The sequence below is a fragment of the Diadema setosum genome, chromosome 5 (genome assembly GCF_964275005.1).
Source record: "Diadema setosum chromosome 5, eeDiaSeto1, whole genome shotgun sequence".
Classification (NCBI taxonomy): domain Eukaryota; kingdom Metazoa; phylum Echinodermata; class Echinoidea; order Diadematoida; family Diadematidae; genus Diadema; species Diadema setosum.
In genome coordinates, this window is record NC_092689.1 from 10181879 (window position 1) to 10205677 (window position 23799).

Consider the following 23799-nt stretch of genomic DNA (forward strand, 5'->3'; position numbering starts at 1 on the left):
TTTTTGGATGTTTCAGCTATAGGGCTATTCAATCCCAATTTTCATCAAATAAACCTTGAATTCCTCTTAAAATGGTATGCTCTGTACTATTTCATAAGTGTTTTCTTGGTATCTCGCAAAGATCCAGTGTATAGGTCTGGTAACGAAACAAAATTAATTACGATACAAATTCTCGTAGAACAAAAGTTACGCCAGTTACATTGAAGCCACTGGCATCAGTTGATAGCGTTTGGACAATGGTAGGCGGTGAGTATTACATAATTAACAAGTTTAAAAAATTATAGATTGAGACGACTGGTCTCTAATTGTGTATTATAGTCGTGGTGGCCTTTACCATGCTTCCTCGTTGTGATTATGTATTTTGACAGTCGTAACAATTTTAGATGAACGTGTACCGAAAGGGAAACCGATAACAGTATCGTTAAGGACCCTTGGATTATATGTTTGTTTGTATATTATGGTCGAATTCTTTGTTTCGCGATGCCTCGATACAGAGCGAGAATATACAGTTAATTGAAATATTGAACCGAGATTTCTAAAGGAGATTAATTAGATATGAGGAAGTGAAATCACGCGGCAAACGAGTCGAGAAGGAAAACATAGCAGGAGCATGAAAGAGGAAAGAAATGTAAATAGAAATATTTTTGTAAACAATGGAAATTATAGAAATACATGGCAAAGCAAGAGAGAAAGAGAGGGGGAGAGAAGAAGGAGGGAATAAAAGAATCAAAAGGATGGGATATTAAAAGTAGGAGAACAGAAACACAAAAAGAACAAGGAGCAATTAAGAGGAAGAGGGAAAAAGAGGAAAGATGATGGTGACGCAAATGTATACGTTACATTATTGAGCGCCTATGGTTGGTGTTCAAGAACTTAAGCGGGAAAACTTATGTTACAAAGTCAGTCAACAGAGGGAAACAGTGAAGGGGAAAAATAGCAGAGGGGGGTGGAGTAGAGAGAGAGAGAGGGGGGGGGGGAGATGGGCAGGGCGGGGGGGGGGGTAAGAGAAGGGGGATCCAACAAAAGATATCAAGCAGGGCGGAAGAAAGAGTTACCATTTATATCGATTTGAAAAGGATTTGTATTGTCATCCTCAGCCATTAGCGTTGTAGATTTCAGCGTCCATTTAAGCGCGGCAATTTATCATATCGTAGAAGCATAGCCCCCCGCACAACATGAGCGAATTACTGATTCGACGGAGGATACAGATCGAAAAATGCAAACGACGCAGGGAACAAAGATGGGGAAGGGGAAAAAATCAAATAAGTCCCTCAGCAACGATACCCGGTTGAAAGGAATCGGAAAGGCTGTAATGGGATAGAAATGCATGATAAAATGTCGGGACAACGAGGCAGGTAATGGAAACAAAATGCATGCAAACAACATGCATTATCTACAAACATTTTTCTCTTTTATATTCAGTAGCACTCTTTTCCTCGTTTTTTTCACTCCCCCCCCCCCCCGATTTCAGGACGGGAAGCAAATTATCGAATCGAGAAAGACATAACAAAATGCAGACCAGATTACACGAAGAAATACCTGCTATTAATACTTTTCTGGGTTTTTAAGCGAGAAATTGGCTTGCAGGAAGAAAGCGTAAGTAACATAACAAGTAAAGAAAGAGAGACGGGGTAGGGGGAGGGGGAGGGGAGGGGGGAATACAAGGAAGTAAACACGGAAGTGAAACACCAGTGAGCTAAGTATCGACTCGAATCTGAATAGGTGCTGCTGGTACAGCAGACCAAATGATGCCGATATAGTAGGAGGAATAAATAGAGAGTGGTGGTATAACTGTCCGTTTAGATCATTGTACGATTATCTAGCGATGTGCGCATGAGATGTAGTGAAATGTTGTTTTTCACTTGTTTTTTAATCAAAGTGTTGTTGGATTATGCACCGTTAAGTTATTGCTGTTGACTATTGTTTACATATCATTATAATACTTGTGAATTCAGGAGATTTAGCGAGTCGTCTGTGTCTACCCAGCAGCGTTCATTGTCATTGTTGTATTCTCAGGAAACAGTAGTTAATCATTTCGAAATTCGAAGATGAAATAGTCATGAGATGATGCAGAACCAGAGGAACTGAGACAGAGACAGAAGGAAAAGTGGGAGAGATAGAGAGAGAGGAAGAGAAATGGAGAGAATTGAGTGAAGCGGCAATAAAGGGAGAAACAGATAGATAGATTGATACGTGGATGGATAGGCCCTATTAGAATAGACGGAGATAATCGAATAAAGATAGCGATGTAATTTAGCCAAATAAATGAATATAAACATATATAATAGATAACTGTAGAAACATAAATAGATAGAAGTTGAAACATAAATTGATAGAAGAAGAAACATAAACAGATAGAAGTAGAAACATAGATATATGTAGAAACATAAATAGATATATGAAGAAACATAGTTATAGATAGATGGATAGCAAGAAGGACAATAATGAGACAGATGGGGAGAGAGATAGAGACGTACTGAAAATAGAACTGATACGAAGGTGTATAGAAGGCACAGGCGATACAGTAAATAACTCCCTGTGGGACGGATTGCGTGAGAGGGAAGCCAGAAAGGGATGTTGAGATGCTGGCGTAAACTGACTTCAAGAAGGGGTAAGTGGGACGGAGTAAATATATCACCGTAAGTCGAGATGTTTTCTCTGGGCACACACGAGAGCTGGAAGTTTGTTAGTGTATAGCTCGGCGGCTGTGTACTAGTCTGCCCCCCATAAATCCAATGCAGGAATTCATGCGCGCTCTTTTGGCACGTCCCTCACCGGCCCGTGCATGTTTAAGGACATTCGCCCACATCGTGGAAGACTTTCGTGGAAACGATCACTGCATGAAAAAAAAAGAAGAAAACATAGCTGGTTAGGATCATGCTGAAATGATTTGTGGGACAGCAATATAACGATTTCCCCTAAGACAGTCTAACCATTGACAGGCACGATATTAGTGGCTTCTGCATTCTTCTCATCTTCAGCTCCTTTTGTTTTTACATCATCTCTTCCTTTCCAATGCATCTTTTCCTGTTGAGCTGTTGATATATGGCCAATATTAAAGATAATAATCTTACCGTGATTGCTTTTGGAATTGGAGTTCAGTTCTCCTGATCATACTAGACAGCCTTTAAAGAGCTCTCCATCAGAGAGATCCTTTACAACAACAACGACAACAACCAAAAGAGAAAGGGAGAGGGGTGGGAGATACCACCGAGCGAGGCAAATACCGAACATGGACTAGAAGAGACTTTCTGAATGAGGATGGATCGTTCTCAGTTTCGAGTTTGATTTTAATCTCTAATTCGTCACACCTGAAACTAGAGTACTAGTACCTACTAGTTTCTATACAAGCAAACGCAGAAACGCACCTGCAACAGACCGTTAAGACAAGCGAATAAAATGAAACTGAGAGCCAGAGAAGGGATGAGAGGAGAGGGGGGAGGAGATGGAAGAGAGAAGGAGAGAGATGGAAGGGGATGGGAAGAGAGAGAGAGAAGAGGAAAGAGGAGGACGTTGCACCTTTTCGACAAGAGTTTCAGAGTGTCTCCAAGGAGTGCCGAGTCAATAAACTCTGGTAGGACAGACCCACGATTCCCATCCCTGTCTCTTGGCTCATCGAACACGAGCATCATCGCTCGCCCGTACATCAACCAACCAAACCAAACCAAACCAACCAGCGGCCAGCCAGCCAACCTCTACCGCGCAGCTGATGCACAAGGCGTCTGCAAAGAAAACTGCCCCCTCTCAGTGACCCCTCGCGACGCTTGGAAAAACAAACGCGGGAAGTTGGCGAATCAAATTTGACTGACTCTCGAATTTGCGGCCGCCTAATTTGCAAGGAACACACAACTTTGCAACTGTCGATAGGCGAAAATAACGTGAGAGGAGAAGGAAAGGGGATGTTGGGAAAAACATCCAGTGGGGCAGGGGTGGGACTGACGTATAGAGGAACTATGGAAAAAAGGGGTGACGTGTTTACACGTGGAACTCACTATTATACCATCTATCTAGTTAGTAAACGGAGCCACATTGTCGTCACACCCATTTATACTTACTCATAGTCTTTATGTGACTTAAGTTTGTTTCTTGATGCTATAATCTGTTGATACCAAGCGAAAGAGACGAAGATGCCGATGATCTGTCGAATAACGCAGTATGTCACCATCTACTGCTGATAGTAACGTAGATGGGTTTTTCTTAGTAGGTATTGAGTGTATTTCGTTTTCCACAACAGTCTGACCTCTGACGTTTAGCGCTAAACCATTATTTATTATTGTTCGTATTACGTTCGTTTGTTTGAGTCTTAGTCATATTAGGGTGAACATGAAATAAGCCATAGGTGAATCCCAACAACTGATTTCTAAGTTTTAAACTATGGCATCATACCTACGGGAGTTTTAAGGGTTTCGGCAGCACCAACTCTTAAATATCAAATTATTTATCCAGTGCTTTGGTGAATGCAAACCCAAATATCACATTCTATAGAAGCAAAATGATATACCAGTCGCAGTAGGGGTGCTGGGTGACACATTTGCAGTCAACGCAAGTTTACCTGTCCATCTTGCACGTATAAGGCATATTGCCCGCCAGATGCCCAAATTTGAAAAAGAAAACTTGACTTACAAAATTCCAGCATACGTCTGCTTTGAAGAAAATGTATTTTCGACAATTGATTTGATTAGCGTTTGGTTTTACTGGTGATGTTTTAGGTCACCATGAGACCACTCATTCAAAGAGAGATAAATAGATAGACTTCTCTCCGATATTAAACGAAATGAAAATGTTCACTGTTCTTTCTTCGCGATTTCTCGTGGTGCCTAAAGAAGACAACAATCAACATCGAGGAGTTGTCATGGTATACTATACCTTTTATCCTGAAAGGAAGCTCCAGCGATCCTGGGAGCTTGAATGCTATATAGAAAGGGGACCAGTCTCCATTCAAATGCGTCGTCTGCAGGGTAATATATACCTCGCCGTGATAGATAAGGGGTATTGATGTCGGCGCTACTCGTGTATGTCGGCGTGGGAGTCAAGGTTACCTTACCCCCGATAAACAAGAGGACGGAACATCCAGCGTTACTAATCAATCGATCCGTCACGAAGCCCCGAAAGGTCAGGGAGATTGACGAGAACGAGAACTCTTGGGGGACACGGGGACCAGTGTGTTCAATCGAGATTAATATCATACATTTTATATACATCTATACACTTATACATACGGACGGACGTACACACACACACACGCACACACACAAGCACACTATTTCGAAAAACTGAGCTTTGCTGGGTTTTTTTTTTTACATTTCTTCTTTTATTTCAAATATTTTGTAATATGATGTTATTTTTCTGATTGTAAACATTGATGTATCAATTATAGTTATTTTGAATTGTTATTGATATTGATAACTAATGTTGATAGGGTGCAATGGAATGATTAATTAACTGTCAAAAGTGTCTGAACTGTCCAAACACCATCCCACATACACAGAATGTCCTTTGTGATGGTGGGGGGAATGGGAACAGAGAAAGACAGGCTGGAAAAGAAGACGCTGTAAAGTTAGGGCGAGAGAGAGGAAACCCATAAACAACAAGACATGTTTTGACTAGGATCAAGGAGGGAATGAGTTTTCCAAGGCAGAGAAAATTACAAACTATAAAAGGAAACACTGTTTGAACATGTAATTAAGACTTGAGGCGAGAAAGTGGAGCGCGAGACAGAGATCAAAACAAGGAGTTGCGAATAGAATTAATTGGAAAACAAGGAGCGAATTTAAGTGACATGACGTCGACGTAAGATGGAGAAAAACATGAATATTCATGACATACAGAAACAAACGCAAGCATGACCGATGACTGACCAACCAATCACAGCTTTATATACTTCCAAAAATTGGAATATAGGGACGCAAACTTCTCTGTTGCGACAAGGCGTTTGATTTTTAGGAGAGGCTTGCCAAGTATCTAAGTATCCAGAGCAGTAGATCAGAATGAATGAGGAGGCTTTTGTTGATCTCATTCCTTGTATATATTACGACAACAACGTATAAAATAGCCATTCTGCTCCACATAAATCAAAGAATTTTACCTTGTGTATGTATGATTTCCGAGGGCAACAACTTGCTTCACCGTAGTCCCAATATTTTGCTTATTTTCTGCTCAAACATCCTTAAGTGAATCTACGCCAAGACTGATAATAATCAGCTGACAAACTGAAAATTATTTCGAATTGTGTAGAGGATTCGCCCTTACCAATCCACGGTATAACCAACGACAGCTAAGAAGTTCTTACCAAGTTGGAATTTTTAAGTGCTTATGATTTTCGCGATTTAATTTTGGTTTATCAAGAACAACATATAAATGATGACGAGGCTCGTCCATAGTCCATCTGATTTCAGGGGTGTGGGACCTAATCGCACTAAAACGCAGTCTTTCGGACGCTGGTATCAGCAGGGATCAAAACTTGATAGGTAGGATAATGAAGTTCAGAAAAGGAAAATGAAGCAGCGAAAGCGAGCAGTGACGACGGGGTCTGTGCTCGATCAGTAATCAAAACGAAGCTCTGTGTCGTGAGTGGGTGGTGCTATACTGATCCCAATTCCCCGTTGTGACGTCACTTGGTTTGTGAGAAAAAAGTCGGAGAGATGGAGCCAGGGGTCGAGGTAATATGGCCTACATTACTTTAGTAGAAACTCCGTTTTCAACGTGACCTTAACAAAGCAATGAGACAAAAGAACAGTAAAAAAAAAAAAATCGAAACCGGGTAGAAGTACATTCACTACAATTCTGATTTCACTAGATTTCATGTAACAATGGTAATCAGTCGAAACATTATGCAATTTTAATGAGATGATGAAGTCACGACCTCACGAAGTGTTCCACTATTGTCTTCCGTCGATTCGCGTACAAGTCTTGGCTGTATATTCTTTTTACAGAAGCATCATGAGTGAGAAGGAAATGCATAAAGTGCATTGGAGTATGCATGAGTTATAATGATGTATAGTGACGATGGCATTAAAAGGAAAATATTTAGTTACGTGCAGCTGCGTACGACTCCCGAAATTATTAAAAGTTTAGTCTTCCCAGCTTACACATTCTTCACCTCATTATTGGATTTGATGTATCATAAGTTCGGGTTAAGTTTCATGACTTACTGCTCTTAATTGGACAGTACCTGTTATTTCTTGGCCTTTCTGGTGTTCTTGTTGAATGTTTGAGGCGTACGTTTCTAGTCTCTTGAACATATATTTTAATCCCTTCTTTTATTCAGCTTTTCCCTAATATCGCTATTAGCAATGATTAAGACGATTTTGTGCATTAGCAAGGTTTTGCCTTTGTGATAAACAAAGTGCAGCTGTTTACTGATTGGTCATTAGAGTTATAGTGACTCAAATTTCTGTCAGATTATTAGAAGTGAGATGTGATTAAGTATATGACTTTCATGGTCATGATTCATGCTTTATCATAGAATATTAGAATTCACGGAATTTCATGATAGAATTATTAACGCTCATTAAGATGTAAATTAAAGATCACAAAAACAATGTGATTATCACGATCAAAAGAAGGATTTATATTGAAGATCACATAAAATGTTTAGAAAAAAAGAATGGCGTTCAGAAAAAAATGATGATGATGATGATGATGAAATTAAAGATAAAAAGTGAGTCACATTCAATAATTAAATAAACAAAATCAATCTTACTTGTGTAGGTCTATTACGAAATTCAATGCTCAGTGGTGAAAATCGATCGCTCAAAAACGAAAAAAGAAAAAAAGATAAGTGCTCTGAAGTGCTTACCCCGCCCATTGTACTCATCTGAATGCACAAATTTTGACATTCATGCCCAAACACAAAATTAAATGCTTATACACGGATATGAACTTTGTAACAATTAATTCTAGGTACCTAAATCAGCTTTGAAAGCACCAACCAGAGAGTCGTTCCACAAAAAATTACTCCATCGCTTCAAGCACACGAATTTTAATGCAAATAGAACGAAAATGAAGGATAGTTTTGCGAAATTGGGTGGGGAAAATAATTATATCATCATGGGATATTTTAAACTGACTGTTCTGAGGGGGATTGTGTGATGAACCATTCTTCCTACACCCTTATTGGTTCATGAAGTCATCTCGTTGAGTGATCTCTTCAACGCTACTTCATGACAACCATCCTGCGCTCCGATGGTAAACTCCCCCGTCTTGATGGGACTCCTCGGCTCTCCCTGGGTAAAGCAATGGCCCCTTATTCGATCCTCGGTTGCCCCCCTCCACGCTCCAACGCGGTATCAATTCAATCATATTTCTGTCGTTTCCCGTTCCCCCTCCGCTTAGTCAGTCTTCCCTTCGCGATCAATATCGCACCAGAGAGGATCGTCGAGATTAGTTACTCGATATCCCCGATAAATGTCTTTTCCTTCCCGCCAACAAATCATCCAAGCTGCTGTGATGGAGCGCTTGTCACAGGGGCGAACGAATCGTCGCTGTGTAAAGCATCGCTCCACTGATCAGTGGAATTGCTCAGCTGCACCCGAGAGCCGGGGCAGCTAGCATCATCATCATCATCATCATCATCATCGCCGTCATCGCAGACCCGTGGTTGGTTCATTGGACGGATGAGAGGGGCAGGTGACGAAAGGACTGGCCGCACCCCGTACCCTCTATCGATGCATTTTAAGTTGCTTGGGTGCGTGTGTTGTCATCGAACTCATAAGTTGTCGCCCGCGCTGCACCTGCTCGTTCTTCCCGGTGAGGGCGCTTTGAATATCCCTCTAGCCATGTTTAGTAGGTAACCGTTATTCTTCCCATTTGTATTTTGTCCTGTCATAGATACCCAGCTGCTAGATCAGGTGGGAGGTGGGGGAGGGGGGGGGGGGGGGGAGGTGGTTCCACCTCTCTGACTGAACAAAAAAAAAATCAAGCTAACACCGCATGATTTCAGTCTTGTTCGAATATTTAAATGCACAGTGTTTGTACCGTGCAAAAGAGTTATATTGGTGTAGAATCACACGCTTCTAATTTCTTTGAAGTTCAGTTTCCCATATCATTATACCAAACTCTTATCAGACCTATCAGAGAAGTATGACCCTGATCTACTTTCTAACAGTCTATACACTCTTGTTAGCAAATATTCAAGGACATGATCATGATTATAACATAATAAATATATGTTATTAAGTTTGTTCTGCAGCAACGATTCCTCGTCTACAAAACACAGACCGCGTGCTCATGCTATGTAAAAACAGCCATTGAAAATGAATTTAAGAGCACAGAAGCAGTGTAGAGATTGTGGAAAACGAGGAGAGGGAAGAAGTGAGGAGTAGCACGAGTTGTGAGCTCTGAATCCTTTTGTGAATTTCTCGTTCAAGCTAGGTCAACCGTTGTCAATTGTGTTAAAATCGACTTAGATCTATGGTATGCCACACTGGTTTTCCTGTTCAGATTTATCAGTCTTTCTTTCATCCACTTCAAATTGTTATCAAAATTTACCCCCAAAAAAAGTCCTTCGTCACTTAATTTGTTTTGTCTATGAATGGCTGCGTGAAAAAATCTCCAAAATTTGTGTTTTCATCAGAAATGAGGAATACCACTGAAGACACACACACACAGCGTACCATAATTCTAAGTTGATCTTAACCTTTCTTTGTGAAATATCCGCAGGTCCTATCATAGTAATTGCAGAAATAATCATCTCGTCATGACTTAATTTGCTTCGCTAAATTTTGCTGCATATCTTACATGGGATAAAAATGAGATGAAACTGGTTAGATTTATCAAATCTGTGCAAAATTAGAATACAATCTTCCCCCCCCCCCAAAAAAAAAAAAAAAAAAAATCGAGAAAATTTAGAAGAGAACAGGTACTTCAACCTTCTAGGTATGCATTGCAAATTTGTAAATCAATTATGAATTTAGCTATTGAGAGGCTTTTCAAAATTTTCTACTGAGAATAATTGTTTGGATATAAACTCCAAATTTTATTGTCCAAGAAAGGAAATTCTTTTTGCCCAATTGATCGTGGGCCCGGCAGCCACTGAGCAGCGCCAGATCGACGTTGCTCTAACCTTTTCAACTGTTGAACGGCAAACAAGGTAGCAGCAACTCCCATCTTTTAACGTCTTTTGGTATGACGCGGCCGGGGTTTGAACCCACGACCTCCCGATTGTGAGGGCAGCCGCTCTACTCACTGAGCCAACACAAAAATAATAACAAGGGCTCAAATGAAGGATTTTTGTTTTCTTACTCTACCATATTAAACACTAGCAGTGAAATGAATTGGAAAAAAAAAAGTCACAAAAGATACACAACTCCAAACCATGGAAATGCCGTGTCTGTGACTTAATGGGTTGAAACGTTCATCATTGTTTTTATCATAGTACCCTCCTGCATCATCTCCCGAGAATCCTCAACAAATGCGGCATCGATTGTCCCAGATAAAGCAAGGACAAGGACGCAGTACTCCGCATTATCTTCCTCTGTAATTATCATGCTGTTGATGGGAATTAGTCGAATTAAACAGCGGTTTTATCGAATCGATATCACGCAGTTATAGGGAAAGGAAACGTGAAATCCACGTGTCTCCGATATCTTGTCGATGTAATCACTGCATAGACAAAATCTCTCTCTCTCTCTCGCTGTTTGTGTATGTGTGTGTGTGTGTGTGTGTGTGTGTGTGTGTGTGTGTACGCGCGCGCGGGGGTATTTGTTTGCGTGGGTGCTTGCGTGAATTTTCAAGGGCAGATTCTGAAAGAGCAGCCTTTTAAAAAAAGTTTGTGTGCGTGTGTGTGTGTGTGTGTTGTTTTTTTTGTGTGCGTGTGTGTGTGTGTGTGTGTTTGTGTGTTTGTGTCTCATAGTGCTCTACTAGCTAAGCCCATTAATGCGTTGGTCCCGGTAAAATATCACATTCTATATCGTAGGGAGTAGAGTGGAACCTTTAGGGTGACGCAATAAGTTCCGTCGACATACTTTGCCCCAAGAATTGCGGCAGATGCTCCACAACATTATTTTGCTCCGCCGACAGATGCACCGCCGACATTAATGAGTTTTTTGTTTGCAAAATAATGTGGTTTGACCAGTGGAATCCCTCATGCCTCAGCTGAGAAGCAAATATGTCAATGATAATAATGAAGATGAATACTATCTATATATCGAAATTTTTGGTGGAACAAAATCATATGTTCGCCTTCTCCCCTTTCCGATGCCATTGATTTAATGATACAATCATTCGTATAGGCCTAAGTACTGATCTCGAGAGCAATGTATCATCACAGAAAAAAAAAATGTTGACGGTATAGATGTCGCGAAGCAAATGCCGCCCATCTTTGGAGCAATTATCGACGAAGCAAATATCGGCGGAGCGATTGTCGGCGGAGCAATTGTCTGCGGAGCAAATGTCGGCGGAGCAATTTGTCGGCGGAGCAATTGCCTGTAGAGCAAAAATGTCGGCGGAGCAAATGTCGGCGGAGCAATTGTCATGGAAACATAGAGAAAGGGCGAGTATCCGTTGAGTAGGAGTTTCATATCTAAGGTTGCAAACAAATGTGATTATCATTACGATCTAACTCTGATAAGTTTAAGAACAAAATGCTTCCAAGGCTTAGACTTAATCGTTTGCTTGCTTGCAGACATTTTTCTGACATTTTTCGTTTCAAAGTAAATGTTAACAGCAATAATACGATAAAGTGGTGGAAAATGATATTTGAGTTATGAATATGATATGGATTCTAAAATCATGACTATATAAATGTCTTTATTTTTGCATAACCACATTGTCCACACATTATTATTTCTGTTGAGTATAGGGGATAATGGGATACTGTATTCTCATTATATACTCTTGCTCGCGTGACCTCTTCACGCTCTCGATGAAAGAAAGAAACTTTTTTTTTTTCTGGTTAAAACGATTAGACAGAACAACTAGAAAGAGAGGATCAAATAGAAAGAGGTTACCATTAACTAAGGTAGCAGTAAATTTTCCAGAAATATCAACCAGATTCTGTGCAGCTGTGATTATGTAGTTTGTTTGTGTTTTTTTTTTTTCTTTGCCTTGCACAACGTTTATCCTGGTTGGGATAGCACCACACTGTTTTATCTGCAGTATCGACAAAGGATACATCACGTCATTTTCAGGGGTAGAAAGATCAGACTAACAGGAACTGTGGAAACACAGAGCGGAAGGAAGTTTCATCATTTCCCGCCAAATCGATTCAGTAGCCATGGATGGTCGTCTGCAGTCTGCAAATCGACTTAAAACAAAATCACACTTCCACTCAGTTCCACACACATTGTATTTAGCGAACGCGAGGGTGAGACGCACTGGGCATATAGTCCTATTCTGATCAGACCAACACCATCAATGTCACCAAGTCTATCAAGGCAGTACTCTTACCTTGTTCTACAACGGACGTGGTTATCCTTCTACAAGGATCACGGTTATACCATTGTGCATGGAGATCCTACCTTTTTATTTTAAATTGCGTGTGAGAGGGTTAAACCGTCAGAGACTGAACTCTTAACAGAGGAAACCTGTCACGTGGGCTGCGCCAAAATAAAACTCGGCTCATCGCGCAAGAGCTGTCTGTATGTAGCCATTACCCAACTGAACACCAGAAGAAAAAAATAGAAGAGAGGGAAAACAGACATGCAGAGCTAATACTCTCGGTCATTTGAGGATATAGCGCTGACAGAGATACCATCGCAAAGAAGCCCTCATTTCTTTGTGTCGTCCAAATTCGTTTCCCTCATTATCATCCCCCTATTTCATGGATTAATACAGGCCAAGGAACCACAGCTGTTATACTGCTTAAACGTCACCAGATTTTCGTCCCAGTAAGTGTCAATTTTAGTGAAAGACTAGTGTTGCTGTTGTTGTGATGTTTGTTGTTCTGATATTTGATGTTCTCTTCGTTTTTGCTTTTGTCTTTATTGTTGGTATTGTTCTTTATATTCTTCAGCCATGTCTTAATTCCCGAAGCTGCGACTGTATGCCATGAAAAGTCAGCGAAATTTACCACCGAGTTCAGCTAACTTGTGCAGATTTTAAGAAAGATATGAACACACATGGATGGTTAACCCACCTCCAATACCGTATTTGTGATGAATCTATTTTTTCTTCATGTTATCGTGTTAACGAAAAATCGATGTTCAGAAGAGGAAAACTGTAGGTTCTATCATGGCTGGAAGAAAATCGGTCATGCCTTGACACCATGAACGATGGTGTAGCCGGTTTGCGGCATCTCGTTCGAGTTAATATTATTGTTTGTTAACCTAAGTCCATCATTGATTGATACTGTGTTGCCAATTTCACCACCACTTGACCGGTAACTTCAGCAAGTACAGTATTTTCTGATACACAAAGCTTTCACTAAATTCACGCCTACCACGTTGCATACAAGGTTAATCTCAAACTCCAGCGCACTTTTCTGGATTGTTTGCATTCTCTTTCGTACACTGCGATGAAAAATACCGTCAATGATGTGTGTACTGTGTACAGCTATAGGGAAACGACGACGGTAAAGCTAATGCCTGGAATTGCTATTTACTGTTGAAAACAATGCAAATTTCGAACAATGAAAAATTCTTCTTGATTATCTTATTACGCCGATCTGTCGGCGCATTATCATTGTCATTCTGCAATTTACAGATTATGCGCGTGGTATATCCCAGCACACATGCTGATCCGTTTCGGGAGCAATGAACTTAAACGACTGTTCACACAGACTATCTGGCTCACCGCGCTCGACAGATGAAGTGGTCGTGCTTCGCTGATTATGATTGTGAACGACGTGGGAAGAAGACACTGGTCTCTATATAACTGCTCTTTCCTTCTTTCTCTCTCCCCTCTTTATCTATCTATCCCACTCTCTCCCTCACTGTCTCTCACTCTATTTCCAATCTGTTTGCAGGGACACTAATAACCGAAGTGGAATTTTATTAATTTCTGGGAGTCATTGCCATGGCAGACGGGAAAGCTGCTGGGATGGAGATTCTCTCGGTGAGTGTATATGTATATCCCCATGGTTTTACTGCTATTCCTCATCGTTTGATGCCATGAGTTCGCACCTGGTCTGGAAAAACAAAAAACAAAAACAAAAACAAAGTTTGAGGCTTCGCCTTTGCGTTTTACCGCCACCATAGCACGTTCAACGCCTCGAACATGCTTGGCATATTTTGATTCCAAATGGTGCTAAATTCAGTTAATATCATCATTCGTCTATATTACTTGCATTTCTCTCCCACCTTCTGCGCGCGTGTGCAGAAGCTGATGTGTATTGTGTCTGTATGTGTCACATTTGATATGCCTTTGTATTGTGAATTGCGACAGGTTTTGCACACAAACAGTAATTTATTTTTTCAATGATGAATTTCTTCCTGTTTAGGAAAAGAAGCTGCGTGAACTTAGTAATAATCAATTACGTTCGTCATGAAACGATATCCAACGTATTGCAGCCAAACAATTTATCATAATATTACGGTGTAATATTATAAGCTTAGTGTCACTGTACGCTTGCTATAATGAAAAAATATATATAGATTATCTACTTTCATGTATTACGATCTGATTGAAGGGCAGACAATCATTAACTCTTTCCTCTTTGTAATGAAACCAAAAGTAGGATGGATATCTAAGAAGACTGATGATATATAATACCATTTGTGAAGGAGATACCAGGTCTGTTCTTAGATATTAAAATCGCGTTGTCCATAAATTACTAATGTCAGATCATAAGTCGATGATAAACTGAAACTTGATGTTTTAAACCAAGTTTATATTGTCGTCACCTACGGCTAACTGCATATACGTGCAAGCACTGTTATCCAAAATCGCCTGTCCAGTACTGTAATCCTGAGTACCCATGCAGACATTTAGGCCTATATGCATACAAATTAATTTCTTCTTGAAAAAAGGAGAAAAAGATAATTAAAATGATAATTATATAAGAAGAATAAAATGAAAAACAGAATGGCTGGGAGCACCGAGCTCAAATCAGCTATACACTTCTGATACTTAGTTGTTGTTGTTGTTGTTGTTGTTGTTTTTGTGTTGTTTTTTTTTGGGGGGGGGGTGTTATTTGAAAACGAACTGCATTAAGAGATACGTAACAGTAGTGATATAATATGTATTAAAATGAAAATTAAGGCAAGAAAAAACTCTACAACACAATGACAACAGTAGCAACAACAACAAAAACAAAATGAATGGAGATTTGTTTGATTTGATACCATAATTTCGTGGTCATTTTAATGCCGGTCAGTTACCTTACATGGATGGTCTCATTCACGTGATGTGACATCGTATAATAGGCATCAATACTCTTTCCTGCGGGCGTAACTTTTGATGACTTGCTATGTAACACTAAAATCTCACACCGATCTGATTACACTGAACAATAAGGCCTTCTTCCGCGAATTTCTCCTACTTTTCCTAAGTGGAAAAGATCATTTTGAGTAGCAGTGAGACAGTTGAAAGTTTGTAATACTGTGTTTACCAGTTAGACCTGGATGTCAGATATGATTCATGTCTTTCGGTGCGAAGACACTTCAAGCCTATTATCTGACGATTACTTTGCAAGTAGGGAGTATTTGCTGTAAATGAGGAAGGCACCAACTAAGTACTAATAAGTTCTTTTGTGCGCCCAATTTATCAGACAATGTCAGAGTTTTGGTATGATGAGCCATTGGTGTACACTCCGACAAGAAGATTATAACAACAGCATCATTAATGTCTTGCTTGTCAGACGACCAAACGCACAGAAGTGAGGCTGCAATAAATGATAGGCCCTATATACAACTTCTGAAACCAGCAATTACGAGTGGTTCGCACAAGGTGAGATCTTTTGCTCTCATCGGTGACGACATCGTCAAATTAAACACTTACTGTAGTCCCATGTGTTTGAGCTGATGTTATGTTTATTACTTTAGAATTGGGGAAGGAGAGGTACAGTATATAAATCATGCTATAAACCATAGAGCATTTTTTCATCACGCCACATTATGATGATGATGTGATGCATTCAGTCACACTTTACGTTTTATTTCTAATCCAGTCGCTCAAATTACTCCACGTACTACCCTGTACGATATTACACTGTATTTTGTGGTTTGAATGATTATGTCGGCGGAACTCGTTTTTATCAGTTTTTTATTGTGTTCGGCAATTACCCAAAAGAACTTCCGCATTTGTCATTTAATTATCATGTTCGAACTCGCTGTTGGTTTGCTTGTGCGGTGGCTTGTTGAGTGTTAACGCAAACCTAACAGATCGCATTTGCTCAGCTTTTTAGAAGGCCACGCGCTCAATATCTAAACTTAGGTCATATACACAAGCTAATTTGTTCAGCTCTTGACCACTAACCGCTGTGGAAGGTTAATGACCATGTGATAACTTCTGTGTATTCTGTACTGCGACTTACAAACATATTTAGGGAAACAATTGGTGTGTGTCTTGAAATAAAACAAAAGTAGAGGGTTTTTTGTGTGTGTTTTTAGCGGGATGGGCTTGTTTATAAAGGTCTCGATTACAAGGATAATTTGTCCAAATTTCTTTTCAATTACTTCATTTCCATCGAACAAAAGGCGATATAATACAAAGTACATCGAGCAAAAAAGTGAAGGAGTACAATCTATAAGTGTGTAGCACAAAATGTATATAATGAATACATGTATAGTATGTGAGACAAACAATGCATACTTTGAAAGAGTGATATTAAGACGTATATAAAGCGATAGGAAAGAGAGATGCACTGAAAACAGCTAGAGCTTGTAGAAATGAAGCACTCGGTAAACAACCTGCAAGTAATATCTTAAATCTTATGTTTATTGAGAGCATTGTTAGCTGTTATAGGACTAAAAACATCTTGTCTATCGTGCTACTAGTCTTAGTACGGGAATAACACGAATGTGAAATAACATGTCAATATTGACAGACAATATTCATCGAGCCATGTGTACCACGAAAATAATATGTTAACAAGAAATAGTACATACACACACAGTTGATCATTATTGACACCTTGCTTTGGTGTCCTTTATTCAGAACTTGGGGAAGCGTCCATTTCATTATTCTGCATTGAATGTATTAACAATCTTTTTTTCTTTTGATATTGCCAAATACAACTTTTGCTGTCAGTGCTGGCAAGCATTATTTATAAGGATTACATGAATAATCATTACACCACAGCTGCCTATCTTAGTGAATCTGAATACCAACGTGCCCCATTGGTACAAATGACCTTGTTCTGCTCATGCTCAAAGTGGAACCCCGAACTGGCTTATTGGTTTACACACAAAAAAAAGAAAGAAGGAAGAAGAAAGAAGAAAAATAAAGTAATAAACAGGAAAAAAAAGTTGCACGCCATGCATGTTGTCAGGGTTTCTATTACTTCCGGTGAGGAGATTGCTTACATTTCGGGATTTTCTGCCCAACCGCAGATACCCCAGAAAGAGGAAGATCCTTTGAAAAGCAGCGGAATAAGACCGATGCTGGTCAGAGACGCTGAGATAGAGTGAGTGTAGACTACACGTACTCACTATATTTAATGTGCGGTCGTTGGCACCTAGACGTCCACGCTGGGGAAATCACAAGTGTTGGCTTCTCTTAGTACAGTACACTTTACGCGCGATGCTTGATGAAAAGAAATCGATGGACATGAGTGGCAGATAATCTCGGAGATAATACACATTTTTTTTTTCAATGGTATTTATTCACTTCAATCTGAATAATAGAAGGACAGTCAATCTAACTGATATCATTGTAAAAAAGAGAGTATATTTTCATGATTTTGACACAGCAAAAATATATCTGTTTTTGTGTATACTATTTCTTCCTCTTTTTTTTTACACGATAGATGTCGAAATTAAAAGTGCATACTAAAAACACATTGTGTGTCATTATGTTTAACTGATGACAGCTAAAATGAAAACACAATTATACAGCGAAATGGAATGAAATCATGTTACCTGATGTGGACAAAGCTACTCTCCGCATATCTGCCCCTCTTAACCCTGTACCTCCACGTCTGTCCTGTTCCCTTATGTTCACTCCCTCATTTTTCCCTTGCGCTTGGCTTTTTTCCCTGTAATCTTTATTTCATCTCATTCAGTACGTAAGTAATTGCATAAATTGCAAACATTCACTTAAATATACACTGTATATAAAACAGGTAAAGAAAAATGTCAATGAAACATAACCATCATTCATTTGAAAGCTCGTACACACGAAAGAAAACGATACATCATTATGGGAGAAGGAGCTATAAACTTTCACGTTCCATCCAAGAAAGAAACGCCCTAGCTCTCGCAAACTCACGATCTCTCCTCGTTTATGATTAACCATTGGCTCTCGAAACAACTGCTGGACAAAGGGACATCGTCTGAGACAGATACTGTAATAAATGTGACACCTGTCTCTTGAAGTGACCGATGTTATGTCAATAAGTCAATGACACAACCGGCTAACGCCTACGAATGTGATTAATTTTACAGCGGTTGGATGTTTAAAGATAACGTTTCTTTTCACTTATCATTATATAAACATTGAAATTACCATATAATTGTGCATGGCGCATATCGCACAAAGAATATCATAGAAAAATGTATACATAGTCCTCAATTAAAAGGTAATGAAAGAATTAAAATACAGCCGATAAATCGATGATATAGGCCTACTTGATAGCTGCTAATATCGGTAAAGGAACTGATTTTATATATATATATATATATATATATATATATATATATATATATATATATATATATATATATATATATATATATATATAACCTGAACGCACTTCTCACGCGGACCGTCCCCATCTCCCCTATTTTTTAATATCTTAGTAGATGTACTCTTTCATTGTAATTGGTATGTATTGTTTTTATTAGTTTGCAATCAGCTGATCAGCTACCGTTAATAGTTTTGGTGCTCGACACATGACAAGGCAAATGATTTCTGCATAATTGTTCATGTAGCAGTTGAGTGCAGAGTTACTGACATGAGCAAGCCAGTGTGTTTGAACATGTTGAATGATGATGTACATGGGATGGGGCCAACAAAATGCTTAATTAAAAGAATATGCATGATTATAATCATTATAATAGGGTTCGATATCTCCAGGCGTTTTCCCTTTGCTTTTTTTTTTCTTTTCTGCACTTGACACAGCAGTAATGTTTTGGTGTATATCGGTTCGTGTTTCTGTTCGCATGTGGCGTGCGTACAATTCATTCATATAATTCGCCGGAGTAGCCTTGAAGGTATGAATATTGCAGACCTGTTCTAGTGCTAGGCGTAAGGTAACATGGGAGCTAAGCATGACCATGACACGACCAACATGAGTCAACGCATTAGAAAAAAAAAAACAGTGTCTGCTAGCTGCAAATACAATTCATCATGTCTGAGTGTAAAAAGCGAGGAGGTACCTCCTAGGTGTAAGTGTTTGTCTTTCTGTCTGTGTATGTGTCTTCTGTCTATGTCTGCATGTCTGTCTTTGTGGCTGTCTGTGTGTGATGTGTGTGCGTGTGTATATCTTTCTTTCTGTGTGTGTAGATGTCTGCAAGGTTGTAGGTCTCTCAGCCTTTCTTTCGTTGTATGTGTGTGTGTGTGTTTGTATACGTCTGTCAGTCTGTCTGTAAGTCTGTCCATCTCTCTCTTTGTCTGTCTGTACCTGTTCGACAATCTATTTGTCTTTCTGTCCGTCTTTCTATGTCTCCATCGATTGGTATGTTTTCCTTTATTTCAACATGCACGCCTGGTTGTTCCTGTAGTTGTTATTTTTTCCTTTATATCTACTAATATTTGCTGTTGCTTTGATATGTTACAAAATTGTACAGAATTCATCTAACAAAGTGACCAGTCGTCCATATGTAACGATGAACATTTCATTTCTGCTGAGTGGCGCACATAGAATTTAATAAGAGACTCCCGTTTAGCAAGTACACGATGACGTAGATGTGGATACAAATGCTATCACATCATGGAAATAGGTCCTACACTACTTGGGCACCGGCAATTACACTGCTTGCACAGGGTTGTCTTTTGTCATTTTTCTCTGATTATGGTTGGAATCGAATTCATGCGCGATGTTGGAGTCCTATTGGCATTATAGCTTGGTTTTCACAGAGCGGTCGGTCTGTTTGTCTTATTATGTGTTGTTGAATAACCATGCTCTCACTGAACTGCATGCGAAGGCTATAATTGTGGCCTTCGACATTTTCTCCCCCTAATTTTATGATCTCATTGGCAAGTAGATGCTGGCTTTTATCAAGTCACAATTGTCTGCTTTTTAACCAGGTCTAGAGGGGAAGGACAATCAACCGATATCAATTTGCCTGATAATGACCGCCACGCATCGAGCGGGGAGTACACTCATATCCCAATTCATCAGCTATGATAAAGAATACAATGGCAGCGCCGCGGTGAGTTCGCGAGCGGAGAATCGCTGATGGAAGAATCGCATTTTTTTCTTCAACCGTATGATGTCCTCCTGTTCAATTCATTCGTCGACCGATGTTATTAGTCATTGCGCGAGAATTCATCCTCATGTTTTTTTTTTTCATCCACCTATCTATCATTCAGATCAAATTATTACAAGCCATTTTAATTCATTTCTGTCTGTGGAAAGCGATACGAATACATACTCCGCAGTCCATTCCTGTCTGTAGAGAATGAGATTTAACCTGGAAGGGTCTTTAACTCTCTTTTGGAGCCCACACCGGACGGGGAGCTAAGACAGTGTAAGAGGGCGAGTGTAATTTCAGTCCGTATTTTCACCCGGATCATTTTGAAATGCATCAGCAGAAGTACTCATCACTGAGTTGTTCGTTCGTATGACGTTAACACATCGGTAAGTCGTACATCCACCATAGACTTATTAAGGATGAAAGTTTCTTACAAAATCAACTCTGATTATTCCGTACCCCATCCCCCATTCCTTCAAGCAGTGACCTTACTGTCAACTTCGCAAATTTTGATTTCTTATCATTCAGCGATGCAGTAACAACACATCACCAAAATTTAAAGTGACTCCGAATAGTATACCCTGTAACGTATTATACCAGTGTCGTTCTCGTGCGCTTAGTGAGCAATGTTCAAATTGTACTCAGAAAAGGATTTTCTATATAGGCACAAGCAAGATGATTGGCACAGTATTTTGCAGTTCGCTGACAGATATCTGTGCATCTTGTCACCCGTTGAGGACATTTCTTCACCTTCAGGCCCCTTTTCACTGAATCGTAATAATACAGATTACCCTTTCTCAATGGTATCCCCTTGCACTGCATTCCTTGAAACGCTTGAAGAGACAATTGCGTTTATTTCTTACGGGAAAACCTCAGATTTGCGGCTTTTATTGGGCAACAATGCACATGATGCACTAAACGCCCATCGTGCGTTTTGACTTGTGCAAGTTTCGCGGTCGATTGTATCAACACTTCATCCGATCATTATGGAGGGGTTCTGTTTGTGTTTTTTGTTTGTTTGTTTGTTTGTTTGGACACAATGGAAGGAAAAGATTGATTGATGACAGACGGGAAGGTATAAGGTCCACAAGGGAATAGCATGAGGATTCGTGTTTGGAATGGAATTTCCCCTCGGGAAGAAAATGTGGTCGAGTATACTTCCATAGTTCAAAGACACAATGAATCCCAAATAACCACATAATTCTAGACACACTGAATTCTTTGTGTTCCTGAGTACTTGATATGTTATGACTAGCACTACGTATTTCGCTATAAAAATGAATGTCAACGATTATACATTTAAGTTTGGTAAGGCAACATAATCAGCGAGAATTTCTACATTTAAGTTTTGTGAGCTAACGTAATCGGCGAGAATTTCTACATTAAAGTTTGGTAAGCTAACGTAATCGGCGAGAATGGTGCATTACAATGAAATCCTAGTATTTGTCACTATGGTCTCCCATCTGAGTCTGCCAAAATATTTGCGCGCAAATTGAAATGAAAAGAAACGAGCTTCGGCTTATTAAAACACGGAGAAAGACGGTCAGTGATTTAAGATGACAACAATTCTGAGTATTAGCATAAATCACTTTCTTTGAGTTGGTTATCGGTATTGGTCTGATTTATGTAGTAATCAACATCAACCAGATTATCAAAACAATGTAAAGGAAGAAACTACAGAAAGATAAACGAATCGAGGAATACATTTTTTTTCTGGCCATGAATATGTTATGCTAATCAAGTAATATCGACATTGACGGAAATACAAAACAAGAATTTGATAAAATTCTGACTGAAGCACGTCATTAGGCCTATGCCATTTACAAAATCCCTTTCTGGAAAGCTTGTTTTTGTCATGTTTTCTCATTTTTTAACATAATTTCTCCAGTCTTGTAACACATACCCACATCGATAAGACTAAATGAAAGTGGACGAGCTCTGGAATTTCTTGCCGATCCTTCAAAGAAAAGAAAAAAAAAAAGACAAAGAACCAACCAACCAAACAGACAGTGCTCAATGTGTGTCGCTATGGAAACTGAGGTCATAATTCTATTTTGTATGTCATCTTCGGAGAGGATATATTGAGAGAGTGAAAAGGGATTTGAATACAATAGAATATCGCAAACAGACAGACAGACAGACAGGCAAGCAGACAGACGGAAACAGAGACAGAGAGAGAGAGAGAGAAGAGAGAGGGAGAGAAGTATAGAAAAAAGATTCTCACACGCTGTTTAATTTCAGGGTTGCGTTTCACGGACCAGAAGTATGGCCTTTGCCACGTGAACTTCCTGATAGCAGTTAATATACTTTTTGTAATGCATGATACATGAACTTGCAAGGTGGCAATATCGCAACTGGTGTTACCTGGCGGACACCTCTGCTACCTGAATGTGACTTGTAAAAACAAGAAAGAACAAACCCCTGAAACAAAGATGAGAGAAGAATCGAGAGGAAGAAAGATGTATATCATCCGTGATAGACGATAGACCACACCGGCTAAACAAAACCGATATAAGTATATAAATACATGAATGAATTGAATAGATCTTGCCTTCAATTATTGATGAAGCCATATAATCGCAATCATAAATAATTGCTCAAGTCTTCAGCTTATAAACGTCTCGAGCGAGCAGTCTTCACTGGAAGAATAGAACTTGACGCACGCATTATTGCATTATTCACGAAATTATACACAATCATGATTTCGCGTAAAAAGTGAAATTCAATACATGCATGCTTCATGAACTTTGTCACTGCATCGATACCACGTCTATTCGGTATATTCGCCAAGTATCGATTCCATCCATTTTTTTTTTTTTTTGTCTTTGCCCTTTTTGAGAGAGTCATCATGCAGTGAAAATTTATCTCTACCAAAGGTGTAAAGTAAAATATGACATTGATAGTGGAATTCATAGGATATTGTCCTCTGGGTGAGAGGGGAAAAATAATAAAGAATGGATATGAAAATGAAAGTGTTACACGAGAAGTTCTCCACACCGGCTGCGGCTGATGGACGTAGTCATAATCAGACGAGACCGGCTGAGTCTCCGCAGCACAACGGCAGAAAAGTACCCCTAATATACGAATAATTTGTGGATTTAGCAAGCACATGCAGAAAGGTAAGTGAAACTTCTACTGAAAGTTTCAGAAACAGCGGACAATCCATTCAAAAATAGTAGAACAGCATATGATTGAACATTGTTTGAAGTAAATGTGAAGTTCTACATTATTCTTGCATGCTTATTAAAAAAAAAATGCACCTTTCTTGGCATGTTTTAAACTGGCATGTCTTAACAAAGTTTTAGGAGGTACTTATTGGTTGAGGTGCTTATTTTGTCTTAGAAAA

General features: G+C 39.4%; 1 protein-coding gene across 1 annotated transcript in view; it reads left to right on the top strand.

The window, feature by feature from the left end:
* The window catches only part of LOC140229072 (phosphatidylinositol phosphatase PTPRQ-like), a 93367-nt gene that overhangs the window by 4653 nt on the left and 64915 nt on the right, over positions 1 to 23799 (top strand). Inside the window, exon 2 of the mRNA XM_072309332.1 lies at positions 13904 to 13992. Within this exon, the coding sequence (XP_072165433.1) occupies positions 13954 to 13992 (39 nt within the window). The 5' untranslated portion in view covers positions 13904 to 13953. The remainder of the gene's footprint in view (positions 1 to 13903; positions 13993 to 23799) is intronic.